The sequence below is a fragment of the Salvia hispanica genome, chromosome 3 (genome assembly GCF_029641045.1).
Source record: "Salvia hispanica isolate PSC_SH4W2 chromosome 3, Shi_PSC_v1, whole genome shotgun sequence".
NCBI classification, from domain to species: Eukaryota; Viridiplantae; Streptophyta; class Magnoliopsida; order Lamiales; family Lamiaceae; genus Salvia; species Salvia hispanica.
This window is the reverse complement of record NC_142694.1, coordinates 13,683,295-13,695,431: the sequence shown is the minus strand read 5'-3', so window position 1 is coordinate 13,695,431 and position 12,137 is coordinate 13,683,295. Positions and strand designations below refer to the sequence as shown.

Below are 12,137 nucleotides of genomic sequence, written 5' to 3'. Positions count from 1 at the left end.
TAATTGTATTAATTTCTAGCTTTCTAATAATTATTTGAAATTTTAATTCATTTTCTTAGTAAATGAGAGTTTGGCTATATTAATCGACCTTTTATTTCTCTAAATGGACCCTGGATATTGTTTATTACAGTATTCACTGAAAATTGATATATAATGTTGTTTTTATCATTAAAAATGAGTCATTTGCTGATTTATTGATATTTTTTAGTACTATTTTTATAGTCTTTGAAATACTATATTTGATTCTCTTTTGTTGAAGATTATATTTTAGCTATAAAATATATGGAAATTTGTAAGTATGAAAAACTCCACATGTATAGAATTAGCCGATTGCGTAACGATTTCAACAAATCGTGCATGGCAATAAACTTTTTCTGACGTTTGGTTTCGTGAGAAATACGCAAACTCGAATCTTATAATCAATTTTCACCAGCAGATTGATGTGACAATAAATGCGGAAAATTTAGGTGAATGTTGAGCTAAAGTTAAAGAAATAGCCGAGGTAGTTAGAATCCAAGCATAAAAGAAACGAGGCTTATTATTATTTCTAATTTCTAATTCAAAATCTTAATTTTTTAGATTCACATGAATTTAGCTTTTAATCAATGTTTTATTTCCCTAAATGGACCCTGGATATTGTTTATTATCATAAAAAATAAGTCATTTGTTGATTTACTGATACTTTTTAGTCGTCTTTGGAATACTATATTTGATTATCTTATGTTGATTATATTTCAATTATAAAATAAATATATAAAAAGGAATGTGATCAAATGAAAACTCTAAATATTGTACAAACTCAAAACTATGATCTGTACCATTGAAAAATGTCAACAGATCACAAAAAAACATCAACAAGAAAATGTCAACAGAATATCAGCGGTAGTCAATGATTGATGTTGTGTTGATATTTTGTTGATACTGTGTGACATTAAAATCTTGAAATTTTACACTGTGTTGATATTGTATTGAAACTGTGTTGAAGTTGTGTTAAAAAGTTTTGAGTTTGTACAATATATAAGTTTGCATTTTATCACTACCTTATATGAAAATATGTAAGTACGAAAAATTCCAGATGTATAGAATTAGTAGATTTGCATATCAATTCGAGTGACTCGTGGTAATAAACTTTTTCTGACATTTGGTTTCGTAAGAAATACGCAAACTCGAACTTTATAACCAATTTTCACCAGCAGATTGATGTGACGATAAATGCGAAAAAATTAGGTGAATATCGAGCTAAAGTTGAAGAAATGTCAGAGGCAGTTAGAATCCAAGCATAAAACAAATGTGGCTTATTATTATTTCTAATATTTAATTTAAAATCTTAATTTTTTAGATTCACAATCGGAGTTTAGCTTTTAATAAATGTTTTATTTCCCTAAATGGACCCTGGATATTGTTTATTATCATAAAAAATAAGTCATTTGTTGATTTACTGATGCTTTTTAGTAGTCTTTGAAATACTATATTTGATTATTTTCTGTTGATTATATTTTAATTATAAAATATATATGTGAAAATATGTAAGAACGAAAAATTCCACATGTATAGAATTAGTAGATTGTGTATCAATGTTTTATTTCCCTAAATGGACCCTATATATATTGTCTAATATTCACAAATTGGCATATAATGATGTTTATTACATTAAAAAATGAATCATCTGTTTACCATCGTAAGATTTAAAAAGTTATACGTACTGTATTTATTAGATTAAGTTGTGAAATTAATGTAAAGACAAAATAAAATTAAAATAATGAATTTTGCTAAAAGATAAAATAACTCATCTAGCTCGAGACATGTAAAATTAGAAATGTAACATAATTAGCCGAGGATGGAGAGAATAGCTTTCAAATTAAACATGATAAACAACATAAACTTTTCAGGTGGGCAGATAAAATTTGAATAATTTTTTAGGGATGAGGATTGATCGATATTCTCTAATGTATATATATTTTTTTATCTGCTTCTATTTTTGTTTGTTTTTTTACTAGATTTTAAATAGAACGTACTAGAGTATCATCTTTTGTTGATGTTTATATTTTAATTTTATAATATACGAAAAACTTCACATTTATAGAATTAACAGAATATTAGATCAATGATTGCAAACTTTTTGTGGCCATTCATTTTTTCTTACTTTCAGGTTTGTGAGGAATACACGAACTCAAACTTTATGATTAATTTTCACTTGCAGAATGATGTGACTATAGATGTAGAAAATTTAGGTGGATCTAGAGCGAAAGTTAAAGAAATAGCAAAGGTACTTAGAATCTAAACATAGAAGAAATGGGATCGAATCTTCTTTATCTTCCTAAGTACTAATTAATTTGAAGTTTTAATTTGTTTTGAAAAAATAATAAATGCATTTTTTTTGTAATCATTTAAAAAAAAATACTAATATCTTATTAGAAAAGACAAAAACTTCTAATTCATATAGACTGGGCAAATAAAACAACTCAAAAAAACGGTACACTATTTGGTAGATGAAAATTAGTTGATATTCTCTAATGTGTCTTTTTATTTGCTTCTGTTTTTTTTAAAAAAAATTTGTACTGATTTAGATAGAATACATATTTTAGAGTAAAGGCCAAAATTGGTCCTGAACATATGGTCATTTTACGTTTTTGTTCCTAAACATTATCTTTTGGATTTTTTGGTCCTGCACATGTAGAAATTTGATCATTTTGGTCCTCCGTCAATATTTCCGTAAGAAACTAACGGTCAACGGGTTTAATCCTGATTTTGACCAAAATTAATATTTTAATTCTGATTTTTTACTCCTTAATTAATTCACTAACTATTATTATAAATATTTTAAAATTAGAAAATTAGAATTTAAAATAGTATTTTTTACTCCGCCGAGCAGATCTGTTCTGCCGCCGTCGGCGGCGGCGGCTACTGATCAACCAACTCGGCAGTGAAATAGATATATAAATTCTGAAATATCTTCATCATCAAGCTTCAAGAAACAAAATCCGAAATTCGTGCATACTAGGGAAAGATCGAGAAAGAAAGAAATCAAATTCAAGCCTGGGAACTGTAATGGCACATCCAAACCCAATAAACAAATAATTATTCTTGAGATTATTTGTAACAGTCCGGCATTTCTAGGGTATAATAAATGCGGCGACGGTTAACTAAGCGAACTTAAAGGCAACAAGAATGTGCGTAGACTAGGGTTTCATTTAAAGAGATTTGACCAAGTGTTTAATGAAGTATCAAGATAGTAAGTCAACGGCTTAAATACGAAAAATCAAGGTTTAATAGATTCATAGGCTAAGCTCAAAAGTCAAAGGTTTAATGTAGTTCCAACAAAACGCAGTAATTCACCATATTCTAATTCGAAGAACTAAGTTCAAACCGACCAAAGGTAATAAGTTTCAAAATATTCAGCGGAAGCATTCCAAGAGAAAGCGAAGCCATGTATGAGGACACGACTACACTCAAAATCCCAACCATCCATATTATTTGAATCAACCATCTCAACACCACCGACCGCCCATCGCAGCTCAACCTGCACATAGGGAAAACACATGCAGGGCTGAGTATTTTAATCATACTCAGTGGACTCATGCCAAAACATTTTATAGTTATGCCACCCTTACCATAGTGAACTCGAGGTTTTGCATTTATTTAAAGATAAGCATCGAGTATCACAAAATATTTCATGGACTGGCCAGTCAAATAGTACCTCCCATTTTCTCATCAATCAACAATTCATATGGTGCGACGAAGTGTGGCCACACTTTCGCCCACGAGATCGGCCGACTAGCAAGGACGGCTCCCGATCTCCAGTGTACACTAGCCTGATAGGGTTTGCGGCCCTACTCAGACCCGAATTCGTTTTTATAGCCCTTTAGCCTAATGGAGCGTACTCACAATCTAGGCATCAGGCACACACAATATCCAAAATAATCATAGGCATGGCATAACAGTTTAATCCACCATTATTTCTCCAATATCATAAATTCGCAACATAGAAGAGTTTAAGAATAAAGCCCACCTCGATTTCCTTCGAGTTCAAAAACGAACTTCTTCTTGTTATCACACCGGGAACGCGAACTATCACCTTTAGTTCATATATTTCAAATAAGTCTCAATCATGGATCAAAATCATGCATGTTCTCACGTTTCCCCTTTCCCATCGATTATTTTCAATATCACCATTCAAAATTAAAGTACGATTATCATATCGTTTTTATTCACACAACAACTCTAGATTTAACATCAAATCGTGTCACGCATGAGTGTTTCCCACACACAACACACGGTTACACACGTACACGCCTACCGAGGCGTGCACACACACACACACGGTCACACACCCACACATGCATCCAAATTCATCGATTAATTTCCCCCTTCGCTCGATCTAAATGCATGTGGACTCAAGAACACCGATTGATCGGTAGAAGAAGAGAAGATCAAAATAAAAGTACATTTTTCACAAGAACAATCGGTATAATACAAGTAGAATCTTGATTCTTCAACAAAATCTTGAATTGCAGCTTCAATTCTTCTCCAAAAGATGAAGAATTAATGGATAAAGTAGAAGAAAAATTTGAAAGAGTAGGAAAGAGATAGAGATCGAAATTTGGGAGTGGGGGGCGTGATTTGTGATGTGCTAGGGTTAGGTTCTCACTCTTATTTATAGAGTGCAAAATATAATATCTTTAATTAAATAAATTAAAGATTTGGAGAGATTTGAGGGGAAGTGGCGTTAAAACCGTTGAGGGAAAGGAGGATTTCGAATTTCTTAGGCTATTTAATTAGCCTATGATTTAATTTGAATATTTTACGGAGTAGAATAAAATATCACGGAGCAAGAAAATAATAATAATCTCCCCAAAAATATGGTAGTAGGCGTGATTTTCAAATTCCTACTCCAAGGAATTAATTAAAATCCTAATTTAATTAGGATATGGTAAGATCTTCTTAGATTTGACAAGATATGCTGGGATATTTGAATTTATTTATGGAAGATAATAAACAATGGATCAAATAATATAACAATAAAATCCATTCTCCCATAAGGTAGAAGATTTCGAAAATCACCCTTGGATTTAATTCGGATAATTATCCCAAACAATAAATAAGGAATATTCGGACTTTGGAATTAATTCGGATAATTATCCCAAACAATAATTAAATCCAAGAAAAATAGGATTATTTCCAACAAATAGGAGGGGGTCGAAAATTCCACATGATTAAATAATGCTCCTATTAAATTCTCACTCATCCCTTAGGAAAATAATTTACCACAATTATTCTTTCTCCCCACATTAAAATATCCACATATTCGAATTCACCTCCATTCCACATTTTCCAACGACTTTGACCATTCCACGGCCACGTCATATTTTCCACCATGTTGACTATTCAATAGCCACGTCACATATTCAACAAGTTTGACTATTCAACTCAAACTCAATTCCAAATCGCAATTAGGTCACAACGAATATTGCAATAAATCACTCATCATTTAATTCACATATGTCATAGCATTAAAAGCATTAAATGCAAAAATTTTCACGTCACAAAAATTAGGGTTCGAAAAAGCGGGATGTTACATTATTTACTCGCAAGCACTGTTAAATTGTGAGCAGAGAATCTCGATAGTATCAAGAATTGTAAAAAACTAAAGATAGGATTTTTAAGTGGGTATTCGAAAAGTAAAAAAGAAAATCTGGGAATGGAAAATCCTATTATTGGATTCATGTTGGAGAAGCTCGCATCGGAGAAGAAATCGGCGGCGGAGGGAGGTTTATCGGCGTCGGAGATAGGCGGATGCGGCCGCACAATCACCAGGTCGTCAAATGCCCTCGCTGCGACTCGCTTAACACCAAATTCTGCTACTACAACAACTACAACCTCTCGCAGCCACACCACTTCTGCAAGAGCTGCTGCCGCTACTGGACCAAAGGCGGCGTCCTCCGCAGTGTCCCCGTCGGCGGCGGCTCCCACAAAACCAAGCGCTCCAAGCCTAAAACCAATGCCGCCGCCGCCGACGAAGACGCAGAGGAAAAATCCACCGCGCAGAGCTCCAGCCTCACCACCTCCGCCGCCGCAGTCGCAACCGCAACCGCTCCTCCTATATCCTCCGCCGCGGAACCGATCCACACCACGCCGGATTCCGCCGTGATTTACAATTTCGCCGACGTGAGCTTCTCCAACGTGAATCCAATCGCAAACCCTAGCCTCGATCAGCAGCCGCCGCCGGCGGCGGAGTAAAAAATATTTTAAATTCTAATTTTCTAATTTTAAAAGAATATTTATAATAATAGTTAGTGAATTAATTAAGGAGTAAAAAATTAGAATTAAAATGTTAATTTTGGTCAAAATCGGGATTAAACTCGTTGACCGTTAGTTTCTAGCGGAAACGTTGACGGAGGATCAAAATGATCAAATTTCCATATGTGCGGGACCAAAAAATCCAAAAGATAATGTTTAGGACCAAAAACATAAAATGACCATATGTACAGGACCAATTTTGGTCTTTACTCCATATTTTATTATCTTATGTTAGATGTTTATATTTCAATTATAAAATATTTGGTAAGACATTTTTTATAACGTTCGGGCTTCATGAGAAATATGCAAATTCAAACTTTATGATCAATTTTCGCATGCAGAATGATGTGGCCATAGTTGTGGAAGAATTAGGTGAATCTTGAGCGAAAATTAAAGAAATAGCCAATATAGTTCGAATCTAAACATGGAAGAATGGAGTCGAATCTTCTCATCTTTACAATGATTAACTAAAAATTATAATTTATTATTTTTAGTAAATGAGAGTTTAGCTATTAATCGACGTTTTATTTCCCTAAATGGAGTAATGGACCCCGGATATTGTTTAATAGTACTAGTATTTACTAAAAATTGACATATGATATTGTCTGTTTCAATAAAAAAAACAAGTCAATTACTGTTCACAAACACAGGAGACTGAGTGTAGTAATTTCTTGCTTTATACTATAATGTATAACTCTATTCCTAACCACCATTCTACTCATTATACTCCTTCGATCATAATTTAATTGACACGTTTGTTTTAGACATGAGGATTAAAATAAAATATTATTATAAGTTCATTTGAGAAAAATAAACTAGGAGAAACGATAAAATTACTAAATAAAGATATTCAAAATAATTTTTTTTCCCAAAGAAAAAAATTATAAAAAATTCATATTTTTCTTTTATAATCATTTTTTTTGACGTGTGGCTTCATGAAAACTAAGTAAGCTCGAACTTTATGACAAATTTTCACATGCAAATTGATGTGGCGATATAATAGATTTGGAAGAATTAGGTGAACCTTGAAAGAAAATTAAAGAAATAACAAAGGTGGTTAGAATATGAACATCGGATAAATGAGGTCGAATCTTATACCTTTATATAAATTAATTCAAAAGTTTAATTTGTTTTCTTAGTAAATAATAGTTTGGCTATTAATCGACGTTTTATTTCCCTAAATCCCTATATATTGTTTAATACTATTCACTAAAAATTGACATATAGCTAGTGTTGTCTGTTTCAATAATAAACAAGTCAGTTACTGTTCACTACAATATTTCATGAGATGAGAGTATTAATTTCTAGATTTACATACTGTATAACCCCATTCTTAACCACGAATCCACTCGTTATACTCCTTCGATTCTAATTTAATTGACACATATGTTTTAGAAATGAGAATTGAGTTATAATGTTTAAATAAGTTCAGTTCAGAAACATAAACTAGGAGAAAAAATAACATTAGTAAATAAGGATATTCAAAGAATTATTATTTCCAAAATAATATGCATGTATATTTTTCTTTTATAATAATTTTTAAAACATATAGTATATACTATCGTTTTAATTAGTTAAGATGGATGGCAAAAACATCTAAATTCATAGATTGGGCAAGTAATAGTACAACTTCAAAAAATTGAGCAGTCTTTGGTGAATAAAAATTGGCTGATATTCTCTTTGTATTATTCATTTACTTCTATTTCTTTTTTACTGATTTCGAATAAAATATATATTTTATTATCTTTTGTTGATGGTTATATTTCTATTTTAAAATATATGATTTGTCAATTTCTGCAAATCGTGGCAAGATATTTTTTTCCAATGTTAGGCTTCGTGCGAAATACGCATGCTCAAACTCTATGACCAATTTTCGCATGCAGGTTGATGTGACAACAGATGTGGAAGAATTAGGTGAATCTTGTTAGAAAATTAAAAATACATCAAAGGTAATTAGAATATAAACATGCTAGAAATGCGGTCGAATCTTATTGTCTAAATCTAAATTAATTCGAAATATTAGTTCGTTCTCTTTGTAAATGAGAGTTTGGCTATTAATCGACGATTTTATTTCCCTAAATGAACCTTAGATGGGTTAATACTAGTATTCACTAAAAATTGACATATAAATCAAGTATTGATCACACGTTAGTTCAAGACATGGAAATTAAATAATATAATGTTTTTATAAATTCAGTTGAGCAAAAAAAAACTAGGATAATTTTTTTTATAAATAAAGATATTCAAAAGAATGACTTTTTCCAAAAGAAAAATGAAAAATATATATATTTCTTTTATAATAGTAATTTTTTAAAGCATACTATCTTTTTAATAAAACATGACAAATACTTCGCAAAAACTTCTAAATTCATAGATGGGCAAAAAAACAACTAAGAAACTGAATAGTCTTTGGTAGATGAAAATAGGTCGGTATCTGTAATGTGTATTATTCATTTGATTCTATTTTTTTTAAATAAATTGTAAAGATTTAGATAGAACACAAATTTTATTATTTTATGTTGATGTTTATTTTAATTTTAAAATATATTGCAAGACATTTTTACTGACGTTTGGCTTCGTGAGAAATACGCTAACTCGGACTTTATGACCAATTTTTGTATGCAGGTTGATGTGACGATAGATGTGGAAAAATTAGGTGAATCTTGAGCTAAAATCCAAGAGTTACATGGGAGAAACGAGGTCGAATCTTCTTATAATTTATTTTAATATTTAATTAAAATTTTAATTTGTTTTCATCGTAAATGAGAGTTGTCTCCACCATCCTTCTTATGGTAGATTGGAAGAATGAGACGAACCAACATGGAAGAATTGTCTCCACCATCCATGTAGTGATTTAGATAGAACATATATTTTATTATCTTTTGTTTGAGTTTTGATTTCAATTTGAAATATATGATGTGTAAATTTTCAATAAATTGTGGCAAGACATTTGTTCTGACGTTCGGTTTCGCGATAAATACGCAAACTTGAATGTTATAACTAATTTTCACCAACAGATTGATTGTGACGATTGATGTAGAAAAATTAGGTGAATCTTGAGCGAAAGTTAAAGAAATAGTTGAAGTTGTTAAAATTTAAACATAGAATAAAAGAAATCGAATCTTCTTCTTATTATTATTATTTCAAATATTAATTCAAAATTTTAAAGCTGAATGTTTTTTTTTAAGAGAAAATAAATCATTTAACTTAGAATATTCAATAAAAACGTGGCTCAATTAATTGGGATGGAAAGTAAAGCATGACTTATTAAATAGGAGTACTACATTTACTTTGAAATTCTAGTAGTAGTATTTTTTAAAGCGTGACTTTTCAATTACTGGAGGAATTACATACTGTACTTTTTAAGGCGCGTTTTTGAATGATGGCAAAAACTTCAAAATTCATAGACCGGACAAACTCAAAAAACTGGAATAGTCTTTGGTGGATGAAAATGGGCTATAATCTCTAATGTTTATTGTTCATTTGCTTATACGGAGTAATATTTATTTATACTAATTTAATTAGATCGAACACATTTTATTTTCTTTTGTTGATGTTTATATTTATATCTTAAAATACGTAAAATTATGAAAAACTTCACTTTATGTTAATTAATAGATTACATGTCAATTTTAGCATATTATGGCCAGACATTTTTTCGACGTTCGGCTTCGTAAGAAATACGCAAACTCAAACTTGATGACTAATTTTCACCAGCAGATAGATGTGACGATAGATGTAGAAAAATTAGGCGAATCTTGAGCGAAAGCTAAAGAAATAGCCGAGGTAGTTAGAATCTAAATGTGAAAAAATGAGGTTGAATAAATTGAAATTTCAATTTGTTTTCCAAGCTTCGGCTTCGTGAGAAACACTCAAACTCAAACTTTATGACCAATTTTCATAAGGTGTGACGATCAATGTGGAAGAATAGGTAAATATCGAGCTAAAGTTAAAAAAATAGCCGAGGCAATAAGAATCTTAACATGAAAGAAACAAGGTCGAATATTCATATTACTCTTTCAAATTAAAAATTTTAATCTTTGTTCTCTCCATAAATCTTGTGGCGCTGAATTAGATGAACCTTGATTAAAAGTTAAAGAAATAGCGTTGATGGTTAGGCCCTAGATATGAAAGAGATGAAATCAAATCTCCTTATTTTTCTTTCTAATAATGACTTCAACATTTTAGTTTATTTTTTCGTAACTAAGAGTTGGCCTCCACACCGCTTTTAGCGGTAGATGTGAAACAATTAGATGAACGTAGAGATTTAAAATATTATGTTTAATGAGAAAAATAATACAAAAAGAAAAATAAATTTGAAGGAAGGCAAAAATAAATTTTGAAGGGGGGCAAATTAAACAGCTAAAAACAATTGAAAAGTTCCTGGTGGATGAGAATTGGCCTATATTTTCTAGTATTTATTGTTCATTTGCTTATATTAGTATTTATTTTTTATTGATTTTAGATCGAACACATATTTTATTATCTGCTGCTGATGTTTATATTTCTCTCTTAAAATACATGAAAATTTGCAAGTATGACAATTCCACATCTATAGAATTAATAGATTACACGTCAATTTTAGTAAATTGTGGCCAAATAATTTTTTTGATGTTCGGCTTCGTAAGAAATACGCAAACTCGAACTTGATGACCATTTTTCCACCAGCAAATTGACGTGCCGATAGATGTAGAAAAATTAGGTGAATCTTGAACGAATGTTAAAGAAATAGCAGAGACAGATTATAATCTAAGCATGGAAGAAACGAGGTCAGGATCTTCTTATTATTTTCTTCTAATATTTAATTTGTTTTCATTGTAAATGAGAGTTGTCTCCACCATCCTTCTAATGGTAGATGTGGAAGAATGAGATGGACCTCGAGTAAAAGTTAAAGAAATAGCCGCGGCTGAGCTTCGACAGCCGAGGACACGGTGGAGGCGGGTGGGAGCATGGCGGTCACACGGTGGAGCCACGACGGTTCAATCCGATTCTTTTTGTTTTTTCTTAATTTATTTCTATAAATTAAATCTCTTCCTCATTTTTTACTTCACATATCCACAATACAAGTCCACAATTTATTTTTGTACAATTAATTTTGTTCTTGTCCAATTAAAATATACCAACAATTTAAAAAAATGTGAGGCGTGTCTAGACAAATATTATGTGGCTGAGGCATGACTGTGATAACTAGGCGAACAAGTTTTTTTTGTGTAGGAGGCGTGGTTGCTCCACTATTGTGGACACCCTTAGTTTTACTTTGCAGACCTTTTTCGTAATTTGTACTCTTCTTCTCCACCCTTTTCTTCTGAGTTATTTTTTCTCCTCCGTCGAGCACCCATGCCATCACCGCCACTAACAACCACTTATCTGTCTTTTGCCCCAATTTTATATCAAAATCACAAATCCCTAAATTTCTACATCCATTTTGCTTGTGCAGGCAGTGCCTCAAAAGACGATGCCAGCCACTGTCGTCGCCATTTGCATGACTGATCTAGACGGGAGGGGCACTAGACGAAGCAGAGGTTGGGTGACGATGGAGAAGATATCGACGTTGTTTTGAGAGAGCAACAGAGTAAGAAATGAAAATAGATTAAAAATATATTGAAGTGGTTAGACCGGTTTCTGGTTGAACCGCCCAATTCTTCCGGTTCAAAACGATCGGAATGTCAACTGGTTTTATATGGTGAATCGGATCGGATAGGTCTCCGGTTCGTGGCCGAATTAGCATGTCCGGTCCGGATGAACCTTGAGTGAAGGTTTAATAAATTCAAAGTTTAATTTGTCACCATCCTTGTGGAGGTAGACGTGGAAGAATGACACGGACCTTTAGTGAAAACTTA

General features: G+C 31.8%; 1 protein-coding gene across 1 annotated transcript; it reads left to right on the top strand.

Annotated features, from left to right (window-relative positions):
* The first annotated feature begins 5,569 nt into the window (after positions 1–5,569).
* On the top strand, positions 5,570–6,237 carry LOC125209274 (uncharacterized). Its single transcript, XM_048108879.2, has 2 exons — positions 5,570–5,604; positions 5,688–6,237. The coding sequence occupies exons 1-2, from the start codon at positions 5,570–5,572 to the stop codon at positions 6,235–6,237; spliced, it is 585 nt and encodes a 194-aa protein (XP_047964836.2).
* Positions 6,238–12,137: the final 5,900 nt, after the last annotated feature.